The sequence below is a fragment of the Glossina fuscipes genome, unplaced genomic scaffold (genome assembly GCF_014805625.2).
Source record: "Glossina fuscipes isolate IAEA_lab_2018 unplaced genomic scaffold, Yale_Gfus_2 0, whole genome shotgun sequence".
NCBI classification, from domain to species: domain Eukaryota; kingdom Metazoa; phylum Arthropoda; class Insecta; order Diptera; family Glossinidae; genus Glossina; species Glossina fuscipes.
Window position 1 is genome coordinate 2276293 of NW_023998414.1, and position 16363 is coordinate 2292655.

The window sequence follows — 16363 nt, forward strand, 5'->3', positions numbered from 1 at the left end:
TACATACAATTTTCATCATATATTTATTGAACTATCAACTATTTACTTAAAAAATAATATACAATTTTTTGACATTTTATATTATATGATGCCCATGATAGTCTATTATCATTTTTACGGTAAAAAATTTACATCCATTGTAGCTTAGAAATAGTAAGTAAAATAAATTATATAAAAAAATGTGGTTATGTAAACTTTTATTTTAGCAAGCTAAAAAGCGGAAAATAAATTTTGCTAAAAAAAATTTAATGATGATGGGTATGTGAGATTCGGCCCCCGCCGATTAATACTTTTTTACTTACTTAAAAATAATTATTATATATATATTTATTAATTGGTTTATTGTTTTTTCTGTAATTGCACATCATTGTGATACTCCCATGGCTGCATTTAGTTATAAAGTAAAATTAATGGGTTTTTCAATATTAGACTACACTCAAAATTAAATTGAATGGGTAACTGTTTCATGTGAACATATCAAGGCTGAAGAGTTTCAGATAGGAAATTTTGAATGTGCTTTGCTATGGCTGCTGAACTTTTCATGTTTCGTTGAGCAATAATTATAGCTCGGAAACGGGCGCAATCCATTTTGATAGAGAGTTGGACATCTTCAAATGAAGATAAAAATATTTGAATTTACTTTATTAACTTATCGCTTATAACAGATCGCAAAACTGATATTTACCAAAACAACGCCTATTTACCTATTGGTATTTCCAAAACTAGCAAGTATGTTTTTAATATGATTCTAGCTTAATGAAGGCGAAAAATATGTGCTTTCTTTGTCAAAATGCTTGCGAAGCAATTTTTAATCATCTAGATCTCGATCCCGAATATTTATAGAAACTTAACAAATATGCGCAGTTTGCAGGTTGCCTAAGTGTACACTTTAAATTGTCTATTGTCTTCAGCTGAACACGAAATTGCTTTATATATATTGTGAGAGTTTTCAAAAATGAGGCTCCTTCACAATTCCCATATAATCTTATTATGATCTTTGATCTCGTGCATTTGCTTAATTGTCGTTTCTTTAAGATATGTGTAGCACTAGAAACCTTTGGCATCAGTTTGTTTTTTGTTTTGTTTTTGTGCAATTAACCTTTTGGGGATCCTCCTATGAGTGCGAATTTTGTAAGAAATGTCTTTGTTTTGAATTTTTCGACGAGAACAAATTAAGGATTCAGAAATTTTCATACGTTTGCTTGAAATGATGATGTGTATCAAAGATTGTTGTTATGTTTTACTTATTTGTTTAGGTAAGTGCCCTGAAATCCGAAAATTAATATAAAATGTTTTTCTTCTTTGCTTTATTGAAATTGCATTTAGTAAACCTTTTTTTAAGTTTTCTTTTTTGTGATGGCATGTAGAAGGATGTTTTTCAGTTACAATTAAATTGAACATGATGGACATTAAGTTTTATGATGCACCCATTGCTCATATATACATGGGGATGAGTCACTATGAATGCTTTACTATTATTTTAGAACATTCTTAATAGTCTATAACCCATTTGCCTACGTCACAAAGTTTATTAAAAAAAAGGATAAAACAAAGACTGAAAATAAAATTATCCGCAAAGTCCATTAAATACATGAAGAAGCTTTAAAGGATGAAGACAGAAATAAAAACAAGTTTTATATAAATTCTAATCCATGTGGTTGTACTTTTCATTTGAGAAGTATGAAAGAGAATAAGAAAGAAAGTTAAAGAAGAACATCAGATTTTAACTGTTTAAAAACTAACCGTTGAACATATCGATTCTAGGTATCGAAAATACAAATGCCAAGCAACCAAAACGCAAAAGAGTACCGTGTTGTAGTATTGCAGCACCTTCCCAAGCACCCGCAATCATTGGCGGATTCGCTAAGTGGGAGCATTTGCACTCTGGCTTAGATGGCGGAGCCATTCTGTAAATAAATGAAATTTATTTATTATGAGATCGGATACAGTTTCAATCATTCGTTTTGCATTCAAAACAAACCTAGCATTCCTATCTATAACATAGTGTTGGCGTTGCAGACCTCGTCTTCTATCCAGGATAGCCTGAACTTTCCTTTGCAGTTCTACATCTTCGTTTCGAAGTTTTTTAGCGGGCGTGGGCCCAGGCTCCGTGAAATCACAAGAATACAATTGACCATTTACTTCAGTGCCAAACTCAGAGTAATTTATCAACTCATAAGTTTTGCTAAAATCATCATAGAATATGGTGGCATGTTTCGGCGATACTCGACTACAATAACCTATCAGGGATAGATTAACATCAACACAGCCGTTGCCACTACCGTAACCAATATGTATTGAGCGATAACGCATAAAATAAGACGATGTCAATTCTATATTACTAAACCAACGGTTATCTTCAAGGATATCGCCAAGAGGTGTAAGTACTGCACGTGCACGTATTTTACATCGAATTAGCTTTAGCTCAAGTCGATAGGCTACTTCGTGAGCTTTCTCTTGCTGTGTGCGTTCACGTGGCACGTACTTTTTTTCGTCTTCGTCGGCAGCTACTATTGCGGCGGCCGTAGCTAACGCTGGATGTAATTGGGGCACGTCGTTTTCTGACGCAGAATTAGGTTGAGCTAAAATGGAAGATGTTTCTCCAGTAAACATAATGGAAAGTCGCCTTATATCGGTTGGTGAAAGAATCTCAGATGGTAACAATTGTTGTTGTTGCTGCTGTTCAATTAGTTCTCGAATACGTCTAGCAGCTGTACGATTTTGATATTGCATCACAATTTCAGGGTGATCTTGCACCAATTGCTGAAGGCGTTGAAAAGCCAACTTTTTAATTAAGTCTACATCCAAACACTTCAGTTCAGCATCGATCTGGGGATCATGTTTTACTTCGTCATCAGAATCTATAAAAACTTCGCCCTCAATTTTCTTTTGTTCTTGAGGCGTTTGTAATGATGCTTCTTCTTTTCCATTTACTATTACCAACCCTTCCGAACTTTTATTTTCATCATTGTTTTTACTGGAATTTTGTTTAGCACGTCTTGTTTTCACTGAACTCTTTTGTGTGTTTTTTTCTTTACCTTCCTGCGGTTTGTCATTGTCATTGGCGATGTCGCTTTTGGAGCAGTCTGTTATCGCTTCTCTAGATTTTCCTCCCTCGTCTTGCTCGTTTTCAGAACTGCTACTTAAACCTTCAATTTTATGCCCTAATTCCCTTTGAATCTCCCTGAGTTTCGCTTTTGCAGTTTTTAAGGCTTCTAAATCTCTAACTAATGACTCCGCTACACTTTCCTTGGATATAATTTCCGGGGCAATGGGTAAACATTTGCGTTTTTTTACAATATCGTAGCGTAGAGTATCTCTAAGAGAGGGTAATAAAGGCGGAGGATTTTCATAGTGATATTTCACTGTTGGAGGAATTTCAATAGTCTCACGCGATTTAATCGGCACTTTAATGCGAAATGGTGGATTCTGCATGTGCACTCGGCGGAAAAATGCCATTTTAACGGCTTCATGATCAAACGGTTGCGAAAATCTATCCCATAAACGTACGCGTTCGGTAGCCGAAATACTTGTTAACAGATTGTTATCCTATGGTGGTTAAAATCATCAATATATATCTTAATTTATTTAGTTTACTATCATTCTTACAATAAAATTTTCTACATGATTCGGACACATCCATAAGCCAGTAGGTAAAGCTGTCATAGGCGGATCCAAACAATCTTGATGATAAAACAGTGGACAATAATCACATGCTACCAATGGAGCCTTTTTACAAGACCGATGGCAATAAAAGCAAATTTTTGCTGGTAAAGGTACTAAGCCCTGCGAATCTAATTCATATGGCTTCGAATTACGGCGGAAACTTGGCTTTTTGTGACCGTTGCCATTACTACGTACGGGCTCAACTAAGGAAAACATTGTATTATCTAAGCTATTAACATATAATCCGCCAGCTTACCTTTATCATTTCCAGGAAACTGTGTATGAATTTCAAGTTCACGAGGCAATTCAAATTGACGAGGATTTAATATACTAGCGGCTTTTATAAGCTCATCCAACGGTGTTGGTTTCTTGTTAGGGTCCAATGCTTTCTGGATGCCCATTGGAAGCTTCGATAAATATTTCTCTGTGCTACTTAAATCGCTGCAAAATGAAGTGCGACTATTGCTACGTTTCCGCAAATGCCTAATTTTTAATGGTAAAGATTCCAGATCACCTCCCGCAGAAGGAGTATTCGGACGCGAATTCACGGCGGCTGACACAGTTGCAGAAGTTCGCTCAACTGAGCTCGATTTGGAAGACGATGGAGCAGTTTTTAGCGTCATTCGACAATTATGGCATAACCATTGGCCGCTGGGTATGTCTTCTTCCGTAAGTGGAGGATCGCTATAATATTAAATTAAATCAAGAAAGTCAATTATATGTCTATAAAACTGTATATAGTATTTTATTTACTGGCATTGCAAATGAAAGCTGGAGGGACAACGATCACAGCACAACAAATCTCCACCCTCCTCGCATGCATCGCACAAATCATGATTGTGACCTCTGCCAGGACGTTTATAATACGGATGTTTTATAACTGTTGGACGCAATAATAGTTTTTCCTCTTCATTTGGTGGAGGTTTGATAAGGTTTTGAATTTGCTGTAAAACGTTTAATAACAAGGAACTGGTTAGAATTCTGTATATATTGGGGAGACATTAAGTAAGACATTGGCTTTATGATCAAAACTGTACACAAAATTTTCACTTGTTGTGCTGGCTCCGGTCAAAATACCAAAACGCTAGCACTTTCCTGCCGGCTCTCTACTCACCTCCATTATGCTTAATGAAGCGTTCGGATCGCTTTCTATCTTCGACATTGGTTTTTAAATATTTCGAGCTGTCCAGTCGATATTCCCAATAAAAATTAAATAGGACTATGAGAATCTACTTCTTTCCCACTGATACTTTTAAAACCATCATTGCTACAAATTAATTTCTTGAAGTAGTGTTCTTAATCCAGCGGTGGCAACTATGGTCACACTGTATCTGTCTCTTTAATAATCACTGTACGTTTTGTATGTATTCGCAACATAACTAAACAGTTTCACATTTCACTTAAAAGAACAAAAGTATGAAGAACAAAGACTTTTTTAATTAGCTGCTCTCGTTGTTATCCTATTTAGAAATGCACATTAAACTAATTGTACAAACTCACTTTCATTTATATTTTGTAGATATTCGGTCGGTCTCATTTCTTTATTACTACATGACTGCAATACTGCACTTGTAGAAAGATGGAAACGTAGCACGCAAATATGGCAACAATAAACAAATTAAGTTTCTTATTAGATAGCATATATCCACTGGCCCTTCGTACGTTGTACGAAAGTATATGTCACCGCCGAAAGTACATCTCACCGCCGAAAGTAAAATTTTGTCCGTATTAAAAAATTAACAAAATTAACACAAAATGCTTTTACCAATGCTTATACCAAACGCTAACATCAAACCTGAAAATTTTTTGTCAATTACAGTATTCTCTTTAAAGATTCAAACTTACTCCTTCTTTAGAATACCCAAGCCGATATCTGCTACATCTGGGCGGGTAACATAAACGGATTTTTTAGAATTCGACATTTTAGAACAATCTCTAGCGAATATTTTGTCGGAATAGTAAAGTAACCGATAAGATTTATGATGTTGTTTAATGAAGTTTTGAATATTAACTAAAGTAAACATAGCTTTGCGTGTCAAGAGCGTACGCGGACGTTACAAGCATTATAACCCATTATTTCTAAATGACACCTTATGTAAGCTAAGTCGCCTTTTCTTTACATAACTCAAGTGTTATAAAGTTTAACGAGTAGAAGCCCGATATAAAAACCAAGAAAAAAATCTGCATTTTCTTTCTTAACCTTTAAACACTTAAGATTTCTATTTTCGTAATTGTTTTAATACTTTTGACAAAATAGTTAATAGTCAAGACAATTTTTTATATTTTTAATTCTTTTTAAGAAAAAATTTTCGAACTATATTACATTATCCGAATTATTGTAATGTGGAAAGCATAGAGAAAATTTCTACATCATTTTGTTCTCTTATAACATGTTGAGTAATATACAGGAATATAACAATACCTAGTATCACATTTTTTTAAAGTTTCTTTTGGGCTTTTAGATGACGTTCTAAATTGCTACTTAAACGGCATAAATATATATATGCGCTGTTTGCCGGAAAATGAAATCCTCTTAGCGCCACAAATAATAATAATATAATAATAATATTCTACATCTTACACCTATAGCACCTTAAAATTGACAAATAGCGCTTCTTAACAATGACAAAACTGGTGGACAATGTTAAATTCGCTATATAGTTAACTATAGTAATGTAAAGAGGTGGTCGTATTGATTTCTGGTATCATTGTTAGCCGCCGTAATTGAATCCACCCTCGCAACCTACGATAGAGATCATTTCATTCTTTTGGTGCTATAGAATTTGTTTAAACTCAATAAGCCTAAATGGATGAATAGTAATTAGCTTAAAAGTATTTAAATAAGAAATTTTTAATTCCTAAACGTTGTGTCAACTCTTCGAGCATCGATATTTATTTATGTTTTGGTACTTCTGTTTCGATTTTTCTTATGTAACATAATTATCGCTGTACTTTTCCTATACTCGCTTCTAATAACACAGAGTTGTTATAATAAAGTCAAGGTGTTTTTTATTGATAATGACATGCTCTTTGCAACTGAACATACTATTCATATGTAGTGATTAATCTGCAATATCTGTTAATTGTTTTGGTTTGTTGTCAAGAGTCTCAAACTTAATTAAAATAAAACGTTGTCATTTGCGTTATAATTTCATTTCTTTTAAAATGCTGTCATTTTTTTCAAAGAAGAAGCACAACGCAGAAACACCACCCGAGGATATTATACAGGGCCCCGCTGTATCACAGGAACAAAACGCAGATGATTTTATATTTATTGAAAGGAGAAGTGATGAAGATCCGTCAAGATCACAACGAAATGTATATCCTCCAATGCCTCCGGTCTTTGGAACAAAGATAAATCATTTATACCCGCGGGTAAACGGTAACACAACCATTGGTCAAGCATCTGTTCCATATGTGCAAGACGTTCCCTTCGTATTGGCACCACAACTGTGCAACAAAACTACATTAGACTTGACGCAAACACAAGTAGATGGAATATTAGCATTACTCACCAGACAAATGTCTGTTGGCGAACAGGAGGAATACAATTTCGCTTTAGAACGTTCAATACAAAATGAATGCTACTAGCATCTGCTAATACATAACTAATGAAATCTTAACGCTTGTCATATATTGCAACTGTTATAAATAAGAGCCATTAATTATAATACAAATATTAAGAAAATATGCAAGTAAGAGATTTTGTAAGAAAATTCATTGTTTTGTTGTAATAAATTATTCGTTTGATTAATGCGAAAACTTCTGAATAATAAACAGACTGAGCGCAGATATTCATATTATTATTGCAAATATTCTTTATCGACGTATTATGCTTGTTAGCTTGTTTATGTGATCTTTTGCAATAATTTTAAATGCATGATAACAATAATTCCTCAAAATCGCATTCAAGAATGAAGAACAACAATACTGTATGGCTCATCTTTTGAAAGCATCAATGTTGGTTGACAAAAACAAAACCAGTTTATGGTTTCGCTTTACCGAAAAAGAAGACTGCAAACGAAAGAAATATATCCTAAAAAAATGGCATTACCATAATGAACACTAAATATTGTAGCGATATGAAAAGCGTTTTCTAATTCTAATTGGAAACACACTAATTTCGACTTTGTTTTATTACATCAACAATTTATTTAAAAAGTACAAAATTTAGTTTATAATATGAAATCGATTGCCCAAAAATTCTTAAATTATGTTTAAAATTGATAAGACCTGCACTTTTATGCAGTTATAATCTCATTACTTGCATAACTGTTCAATTTGGATATTTATATAAGATTTTTTGGCAATTCTGGCGATGATAGAAATTTACAATATACTCGCATAATTTGTGTTTGTTTTTGCTCTCTAAAGAGAAAGGCTTCGTTATTTATACAAAGTAGCTCTTTAACAGTGGTGGGCGTGTACATACCACCGCCACTACCAATAATTAAAAAAATATATCTCGCGCTGGAAATAAGACGACTCGTGTTTACTCTCTTAACGCTGCAAGGTGATCTTAAAATACATCGATATGTGGCTCTTAAATGTAGACAAAATAAAAAGTTGCTTACTTATTAATAAGAAGTATATTTCAAAAAATGGAAAGGATTTACGATTTCAGCAAAATTCAAAGTCAACGAAGCATCTATTTATGATTATCGTAGTGCAGGGCTTGACATTTCTTTAAAATTGTATTTATGTCAAGGAGTTTTTCAGTTTCAAGTTTAGCACCACCCTTCTGCTGGCTCTTGCTAAGATTTTGAACCTTTTTCTCAGCAGCGCACATCAGGCGCTCTTTAATGTAATTGTCCATATCGAAGTCAGCTTCAATCGGCTGCATGTCGTCAGGATTACGAGTTGAAGCTGAATCTAGTGCTTTGATTATTAAGCTGAGTAGAGCGTGGGACAATTTATGACACACTTCATATTCACTGCCTTCTTCGGTGTTATAATAAATGGCCGCTTGGCTGGCGGGCTGAACTCCAATTGCCAGCAAGATATTACAAAAAATGCCTCGTTGCATGCGCGCGTAGGGCTCTACTAACGTCGGCGGAATACGCATGGTTGTAGCCAGTTTAGCTATAAAATTTCCAAATTTCTTTATTAAAACGTTTAAATATTGCGTACGGCATTGTCGTTCCAGTTTGGTAAGCATTTCATAATAAAGTTCCTGTTTCTTTTTCAAAAGGTCCTCCTTTTGGCGTTCTTTCGCCTTGCTAGTTCTAATTACTTGCTCCAATTGTCTATATTTGTACAATATTATTAAATTAGGCCGAAAAGTCGGATAATAATAAATTGTATGCCATTTCAAGCACTTACTCTGGTGTCATAGATATATATTTGCCAGCTAACCGTTGTACGCGTTCTCCCCTTCCCTTGGGTTCCATCAAATCGGCAAAGTTTTCCGCCGTATACATCAAACGAAGTTTTTTTGGCACAGCGAGTCTTTCAATGATCCGCGGTGCTTTTGGTGACGGAATTGGATATGTTTTGGTATCAGGGGGAGGAGCCGGAATATAATACATCATGTCAACGTAACGTTGAAGTTTCTTTATCTGATTCTGGCGTACGCTTTCTTCGAATGTTGCCAATCCGTCATCATCACCTTCGGTTGGTTCTGTAGGTTCGGTAGGCAACGGTTGATCCCAATCTTCCACATTCTCGCTTGCCATTTTGCTAAATATCTTAATCTAACCCTTCTTTCTTCCAAAAAAAAAATAAATAAATAAATAAATAAGTAAAAAACACTAAAAATTTTCAACTAATCTGCCACACGACATAAAATCGACATATAAGAACTAGATACTAAAATTTTTGTTTGAAAAATTTTTTGTTAAATTTAAATTTTTTTAATATTTAAACACAGCCAGTGTTCTGGAATTTCAAAACTGTCGCTTGAATGCAAAGTGTATTGCATTTTAAATGGTATATGCCACGTACTTTCAGTTTTATGAGCGCAACATAGGTACCGCGTAGGTTCCTGCGTAGAAGGCAGACGGTTCACATGCTGAATTAAAGGGCCAAATTATTAAATTCGTACCTTAATTAAAATTTTGCCGCTGCCTGTCTTGGTAACTAGCGAATATTGATGCTGTTGTTGCCATTGTCTGAATATGCATTTGAGTTCAGAGCCCAATAAGTAAGCATGTTGACGCATAAGGTCACGCGAAAAAATATCTGTCTTTGGACCGCTTTTTAATGCTGCATACAGAAGGAAGGGATCATCTTGTGACCTGAGACGAAAAGTGAAAAAAAACAAGGTTGTATACATATTAAATTCAGAATTTTACATGTCCGCTATGAATGTACTTTTGTATTCCGGAACGAAAATTCAACTCAAACGTGTTTAAGCAGAATTATAAGTAAATGTGTGTGTGTGTGTGTGTGTGTGTGTGTGTGTGTGTGTGTATGTGTGTGTGTGTGTGTGTATGTATGTGTGTGTGAGTGACCGATCACTCAGTGGATGTCTTCTCCTCTCCTCTCCTCTTCGCGTGGCGCGTTGACACTTACGACGTAGTGAGGAAAAAGAAAGAAAAAAGAAAAAGATAGGAAATTTGACGCCGTCCTTCTAGTGGATGTGAACTCATTCGATAAGTGTTATGCCTTTACCGGTTGAGCACTCACTATAGCTACGAGCAAAGTCAAGTCTACCGCATTGCGATTAGAATCCGCAAACAGTGACTTTGCGGCCGTCAATCTTACCTATTCGGCCATTCATGCGGATTTTTCTTTAAATATTTTTCATTTCGTTAACATACCGGGGCTGATATAATTGATACTTTAATATTCTACTTTCCGTTTTTTTTTTTTTTTTTTTTTATTTTTTTTTTATACGTACCACCGAAGGATCACATGTATATTTATTTTGTTATTTGTTTGCAACACATAGAAGAAAGCCTCAGAGACGCTATAAAATATATATATATTCTAGATCAGTACCAAGCTAGGCACGTCTGTCCGCTGGTCTATAGTAAATATCTTCTCGGTCGCAAAGATCACAATTTCGGCTTAAAATTTAGAAAATACATTGGAAAATCGATGGAAAATAGACTGAATCGGTTAAGGAACACGTCTGGAACACGGTATAAACAATGTTTTCGCAAGAAAAAATTTGAAAATTTTAAACGGTCCATCACCCAAATGAACGTCCAATTTTTTTTGCAAAAAATGTGCCATATGTTTAATCAAATAACATTTCGTTAAGTTTAAATCTATAAAGTAATATGATAAAGAATGCATTGGCAGGATCGTTTACAACGAAGAAATGGTTCTTTCAAACTTTGAAACTATAAACTAAAAAGTGCTATTTTGATATCACACTACCATTTCTACGCAAAATATTTACTTAGTGCTTCCTATATATCCTTATACGTAAATATCGTTATATGCAAAACATGTATTTAGTGCTTCGTAGTATATGCGGCAAATACCAATTGGAAATATCCTAACTATTATAAATGTTCTTAAATTTTATCCTTTTCTAAGGCGAAACGTCATTGTAAGCGGTTTGGCAAATTTCAGTATTTCAACTTTAAATCAATAATATTATAACATTTGCATACTTTGAAGTCAATTTAGAAATACATATCCTTCTATTTTACAATCCATACAAGACATATTTGGTAATTAAACAGTGCACTATTGTAATACTTACAAATTGTCTGCCAAAAACATTGCCGCGTTATCTCTCACGTATTGAATGCTATTCTTAGGCCATTTATTCATATGTTTCCGTCCCAATACTAATACGTATTTGTTGTTGTCTGCAAAGTGTTTTACAACCGAGACCAACTAAGAAAATTGAAATTCAAGTAAAAATGTGTTGCATCATTGTTACTAGTACTGACCAGGTTGGCAAGTGATTGAGGATTCTTTTTACCCTTAGAATAAGCTACGTTGAGACCATCAATCACGCAGTCATATGGTCCGGTCCGATCTACGAAATTTAAGAATTCGTTCACTTCCTTTGGGGTCGATTTTTGGAAAACATCTCCGCCGATAACAACTTTCTTTAAAAGAGAATTTCTTAATTTTTCAAAATCGGCATTACTGAGTGCCTTCGTTTGCAAGTTTAGTTTACACCTGGAACATGTTCCAATTTGATTTATGTGACAATTGGCCGCTTGCAAACGATTCGGATATGCTGCAGTTATCATTTTAATGGAATCAATTACTTTTACACTGATAAGTAAATCGTATTTTTGCAAAGTTTGCAACATTTTTTCAAGACCACTTGTAACGTCTTGAACACCATCTGACACTGCGTTAAGATAAGTTAAAAAGATTTTGCAATCGGGTTGCCTACTATCATCAATTGTTTCCATCATCTCTCCGAATAGTGACCAACCAAGCGATAAATCTTTCATTGAAAAGGCCTTTACAATGAATTCAGTGTAAGCAAAAATGCTCGGTCTCTTTGTAATTTTTATCATATTCAGTAATTCTAAACCTTCTCGCCATTTACGTGTAGTTACTAATCCAGCGATCAAATTCTCGCAAAGCGTTGAATCCAAAATCTTATGCCTTTCTGTTAAAATTCCCCAAATATTCAGAACGTCCGCTTGATCGCCATCTGATAACGATTCCGGTGAACCGCCATTCGAATGATATTTAGCATTGTAAATCCTTAATAGATAACCCAAGGTTGCATCATTTGGCTGCCCTCCACTATGTGCAATAAAGTCTATATAATTTTTGGCCAACTCCAATTGCTCAGATTGACATGCACCAAGAATTGTAGCATCGATATTATCATCGTTAATGTGCTTAAATTCACTTTTCAGCGTTTGCTTGATATTGCGCCATTCCTTTGGCTCGAGCTCCGTCCTATTCTGCAAATATGTTTGCTTAAATTTCACAAATTGTTCCTTCGAATACTGCCCCATCTGTCGTCTTATAGCAGCTACTAATCGCGTACTCGCGGATTTATTAAAAGGTGAATGAAAACGTGAATAATAACAATTAAAAAACAATTTTGAAGACTTCATCTTTCCAACTTTATAACGAATTGAGGTTAAATATAAATACGTTGCCGATGCAACTGTCAACAATTTTTAAGTGTTGCCCTCTACCTTTAAAAATTGTTGAAGAGAAAATATAATTTGGAGAAGAAAAAAAAACCAATCACGCTCAAAATAACTACGATTTGGAAACGGATGTCTCACACTCCATATATATCTTCCAAGACGAAGTGAATCAACGAATTGAGAATACATGTAATGACGAAATTTTATTATATTATTTTTGCATTTTTCACCGGCAACTTGCCGCTCGCGGCGATGGAGTACCCTGTACGTTGCGTAAAAGCAAAGAAAGAAAAGAAAACAGAGCAAAGGTTACGTGCGTGATAAAGTATGAAAAAGGTTCGTTTTCAAATAGTTAATAAGTAATAATAAAATATGAACGCGTTGCGCAATATTTTCAGCGCGAGAGCGTTGAACTTTTTGCGGCATAATGGTCAAAATGCTCTTTTTAATATTACACAACCAGCTGATAATGCTGCTACCACCTCTTCAAATTCTTTATGCGATGGAAATAATATTATTACACAAAATCGTCCGGCAGAACCGTTAGTAATACCAAAAGCCATATTAGAAGCTACTAAATTTGCTGGCAAAAGCTTTCTCAACAATTCAAATTCGACGGGTTCAATCTCTCCTACAACGTTAAAATTATACCGCCGCATCCAGCGTAAAGTAGATATAACATACATATGCAAACTATGTAATACTCGGAATACGAAGCAAGTTAATGAAGCCGCTTATAAAAATGGTGTTGTTATACTTCAATGTGATGGCTGTGCCGTAAATCATTTAATCATTGACAATCTTGGTTGGTTTATCAATAGTAAACATAAGAGTTTTGAAGAAATCTTAGCTCAAAATAGCAATCGTATCAAAATTATAAAAGTCAATCAAGACGGTGAATTAATCTAGTCATTTTAATTTATGTTTGTTATATGAAAATTTTTAAAATAATAGAAAATCTTAAATAAAACCAATGTTTAGGTGACGAATTCATTGATTTATTGAATGGTAATAATAATTGACTACGTCTAAGTCAACTATAAAATGGTCTGAAAAACATTGAAACTTCTAACGGAATTATCATTAAATAAATCCATCGATCAATAAATCGATATCCATATAAAGGGATAATTGTGTGAGTAGATGAAAACGATATATGAACGGTACGATTTTCTAAAGATTAATATATTTTATTACTAGTTTCACAATCGATTTGTTTGTGTTTAATCGCAAGATTTTATCCACAATTGCAAATTGCGATGAGTAGATTTCTTAAGGACTCAGTATGGTCGAGGCAAATTATTGCAAATGTTGTGATCATCGTTGATGAACCGGAATCAAGATTACCATGAGAGTCGGACAGATTGTAGTACTGTTTAACATTTTTCTGATATATCTACGAAGGTCCATCTTTTCCCTTGTGCCATCCGTTATTAGCGGCGTGGAAATCGTAAATTTGGCTACTGGTTCGACTTGCTACTTTCGCGCGCGACCAGCATGACTGTAATCTCCTTATTTTACGATATAAATGGTTTCGGCTGCTCGTGACAATAATCGTTTCCGAGGTAATTATTTAGAGATAGACCAGTCAATACTTACGCATGGGCATAGTATTCTCACTGGACGGAGCGAAGCCTATGTTTATCTCCTAGGAAAAAGTATTTGGTGAGCAGAGCTCGAAGAGTGAGTAGACAACTGTGGCAATGTAGAGAAACGTGGAAACGGATCTTGCCACCCCGCCAAGCAGAACGAGGAAAAAGCAAAAAGTCCTTGCCGACAATTCTGTTGCTCACGTTGAGAAGTTTCGGGATGATTTTGATTTTTAATTCGTTGATTCTACTATCTAAAGCGAAGAGATCTGTGCCGTCAATAATGTTGTTGTTGACTATTTTAAAACGTTATATCTGTTTGTAAGTTATTGCCGTACATGGTGCGACCATTTCTGATTTTGCTTAACACAAATATTGCTAAGATAAACAATGGTGTTTATGTACAAAAGCCATTTGCAAATAACACGGCATATATATGAAATTCTATTTAATGAGTTATACAAAAGGTTTCCGTAGTTTTTTGCGAATAGGTGGTGTTGATGCCTATTCTTTGCTCGGGTAGAAGGTTATATCGATTTGAAAATGAGCAAAATATCTGAAGAATACGCTATATAATGCTTTTTTACTATAAAAAAGGTAAAAACTGTGCAAAAAAAATTTTTGTAAAGTGTAAGGTGAGAATGCCGTGAATGAATGAAGGATTCATAGCGAAAAAACTAAACGTCAACCAATTGAAATTGAATCAAAATTTCTAACGAACGAAGTGCCACTTCGAATGGTTTCATTGCTTGCCAGGCAAAAAAAAAGAAGAAGAAGAAGTAGGTCTACCATGACAATCCCAAGCCCAAGTATTATGGGTTAGTTTAAGAGAGTCATCCACATCAATACCGCGCCAGAATACATTCATGATCATAAAGTTGTGCAGTGCATATGATGGGATCAGCACCATGTAGTCTATTGCGAGCTGCTAAAGCCGAATGAAACTGTTACTGCAGATGTCTACCGACTTCAATTCAATAATGGATTATTAAAAAAAAGGCCAGCAATAGCGCCTACCAGATGCACGTATCCTCTTACATGACAACGCTCGCCCATACGTTGCAAGAATTGTCACGTATACATTCTTGCAGCTGATATGGGAAGTGCTTTCGCATCTAGCGTACTCAGCAGATATAGCGCTTTCCGATTACCACTTGTCCAGAATGGTTGCGGCATGGCTTGGTTGACACGCGGATCTGCAAAGTTGAAAAAGTGCGAAAATGGGTCGGTGGGGGTCGCTGCCCAAAAAAAAAAAACAATATAAGTTCTTTCGAAACGGTATCGCCATGTTGCCACAAAAAGTTGAAAAAAGTGATGGAAAATATTTTCATTAAGATTTTGATTGTATTAATTTTTCTCAATAAAAATGCTTTGTCAAATGAAGCGGGTAAGTAAATTATATTCGGTCATATCCGAATCTTTTATATCCATTACCCTTATCCTAAAAAAGATTTTAAAAAAAGTAAAAGAACTAAATTTTCATGCTCTATAAAATGGAGTAGCCGTGTCCATCGAAAAGTTTCCAAGTCATTTCCAAATTCTCTTGCAAAATGCTTACCAAAAATACTATACAGTTGTGCAGACAGACAGACAGACAGACAGACAGACATGTTCAGATGGATTCCAAATTTGTAACTGTCGAAGGATTTATATACGTTATGGAGTTTTTGAAGTTTGTTTCTATGCCTTATAAAAAAATATTCGAAAAAAAACTACACTTTGATACACTTCAATATTGGGTAGGCTGGGTGGTAAATTTTTCCCATTGGAATGTGCGTTCAAATTTTTGTACATTTATCTGCTAAAGTTTATGCGCAATGAGCAAGAGCAGACGTGTTATCAGTTTACGTGGTGCTGCAGGCGTGTCCCCCCCCCCCCCACCGATATGACCCATTTTCAATATCAACCTGCATTCAAAAACTTCCAAGGTTTTTCGAAGTCAATAACTTCATTTTTGCGGCCAGCCGAATGCCAACAGCACATACACCGCACAGACGCACACACGGACAGACATAGCTAAATCAACTCAGAATATCATACCGATCCAGAATACATGTATACTTTATAGGGACCTTGAAG

The 16363-nt window shown here is 35.0% G+C and overlaps 5 protein-coding genes across 7 annotated transcripts; 2 read left to right on the forward strand and 3 right to left on the reverse strand.

Moving 5' to 3' along the window:
• Positions 1-352: 352 nt before the first annotated feature.
• On the reverse strand, positions 353-5063 carry LOC119641907 (PHD finger protein 12). The gene is made up of 7 exons (XM_038040817.1): positions 4781-5063; positions 4420-4610; positions 3923-4350; positions 3610-3869; positions 1982-3549; positions 1744-1907; positions 353-1663 (listed from the first exon to the last, which is right to left on the reverse strand). The coding sequence occupies exons 1-7, from the start codon at positions 4826-4828 to the stop codon at positions 1635-1637; spliced, it is 2688 nt and encodes an 895-aa protein (XP_037896745.1). The 5' UTR covers positions 4829-5063; the 3' UTR covers positions 353-1634.
• Positions 5064-6565: 1502 nt separating this feature from the next.
• LOC119641746 lies at positions 6566-7682 on the forward strand. The gene has a single exon (XM_038040579.1). It carries the CDS (start codon positions 6832-6834, stop codon positions 7255-7257), a length of 426 nt encoding a protein of 141 aa, XP_037896507.1. The 5' UTR covers positions 6566-6831; the 3' UTR covers positions 7258-7682.
• A 253-nt stretch (positions 7683-7935) lies between these two features.
• Positions 7936-9756, reverse strand: LOC119633694. 2 transcript variants are annotated; one of them, XM_038027380.1, is made up of 4 exons: positions 9710-9756; positions 9610-9649; positions 8989-9368; positions 7936-8912 (listed from the first exon to the last, which is right to left on the reverse strand). In XM_038027380.1, exons 3-4 carry the CDS (start codon positions 9339-9341, stop codon positions 8315-8317), a joined length of 951 nt encoding a protein of 316 aa, XP_037883308.1. In that variant the 5' UTR covers positions 9342-9368; positions 9610-9649; positions 9710-9756; the 3' UTR covers positions 7936-8314. The 2 variants fall into 2 exon arrangements, with proteins under 2 accessions (XP_037883308.1, XP_037883316.1); XM_038027388.1 differs by lacking the exon at positions 9710-9756 and having other exon boundaries at positions 8989-9372.
• On the reverse strand, positions 9490-12732 carry LOC119633685 (mitochondrial ribonuclease P catalytic subunit). The gene is made up of 4 exons (XM_038027368.1): positions 11517-12732; positions 11324-11460; positions 9710-9902; positions 9490-9649 (listed from the first exon to the last, which is right to left on the reverse strand). Exons 1-4 carry the CDS (start codon positions 12654-12656, stop codon positions 9509-9511), a joined length of 1611 nt encoding a protein of 536 aa, XP_037883296.1. The 5' UTR covers positions 12657-12732; the 3' UTR covers positions 9490-9508.
• Positions 12733-13039: 307 nt separating this feature from the next.
• Positions 13040-15546, forward strand: LOC119633707. Of its 2 annotated transcripts, XR_005246886.1 has the most exons (3): positions 13040-13500; positions 13677-13830; positions 13896-15546. XR_005246886.1 is itself a non-coding variant. In XM_038027403.1 (1 exon), the coding sequence occupies exon 1, from the start codon at positions 13068-13070 to the stop codon at positions 13602-13604; it is 537 nt and encodes a 178-aa protein (XP_037883331.1). In that variant the 5' UTR covers positions 13040-13067; the 3' UTR covers positions 13605-13678. The 2 variants fall into 2 exon arrangements, 1 of the variants encoding a protein (XP_037883331.1); XM_038027403.1 differs by lacking the exon at positions 13896-15546 and having other exon boundaries at positions 13040-13678.
• The last annotated feature ends 817 nt before the right edge of the window (positions 15547-16363 follow it).

Bases quoted from the DNA above. Each gene is read 5' to 3' on its own strand.
- LOC119633707 (XM_038027403.1), top strand. From the start codon at position 13,068: ATGAACGCGTTGCGCAATATTTTCAGCGCGAGAGCGTTGAACTTTTTG.
- LOC119633694 (XM_038027380.1), bottom strand. From the start codon at position 9,341: ATGGCAAGCGAGAATGTGGAAGATTGGGATCAACCGTTGCCTACCGAA. The intron at 8,913-8,988 runs GTAAGTGCTTGA...GTACAAATATAG, and splicing joins TATATATCTATGACACCAGA to ACAATTGGAGCAAGTAATTA.
- LOC119641907 (XM_038040817.1), bottom strand. From the start codon at position 4,828: ATGTCGAAGATAGAAAGCGATCCGAACGCTTCATTAAGCATAATGGAG. The intron at 4,611-4,780 runs GTGAGTAGAGAG...AACGTTTTACAG, and splicing joins CTTCATTAAGCATAATGGAG to CAAATTCAAAACCTTATCAA. The intron at 1,664-1,743 runs GTTAGTTTTTAA...TCAAATGAAAAG, and splicing joins TAGAATCGATATGTTCAACG to TACAACCACATGGATTAGAA.
- LOC119641746 (XM_038040579.1), top strand. From the start codon at position 6,832: ATGCTGTCATTTTTTTCAAAGAAGAAGCACAACGCAGAAACACCACCC.
- LOC119633685 (XM_038027368.1), bottom strand. From the start codon at position 12,656: ATGAAGTCTTCAAAATTGTTTTTTAATTGTTATTATTCACGTTTTCAT. The intron at 9,903-11,323 runs GTAAGTATTACA...TTTTCGTCTCAG, and splicing joins ATGTTTTTGGCAGACAATTT to GTCACAAGATGATCCCTTCC. The intron at 9,650-9,709 runs GTACGAATTTAA...CCTTCTACGCAG, and splicing joins GCGGCAAAATTTTAATTAAG to GAACCTACGCGGTACCTATG.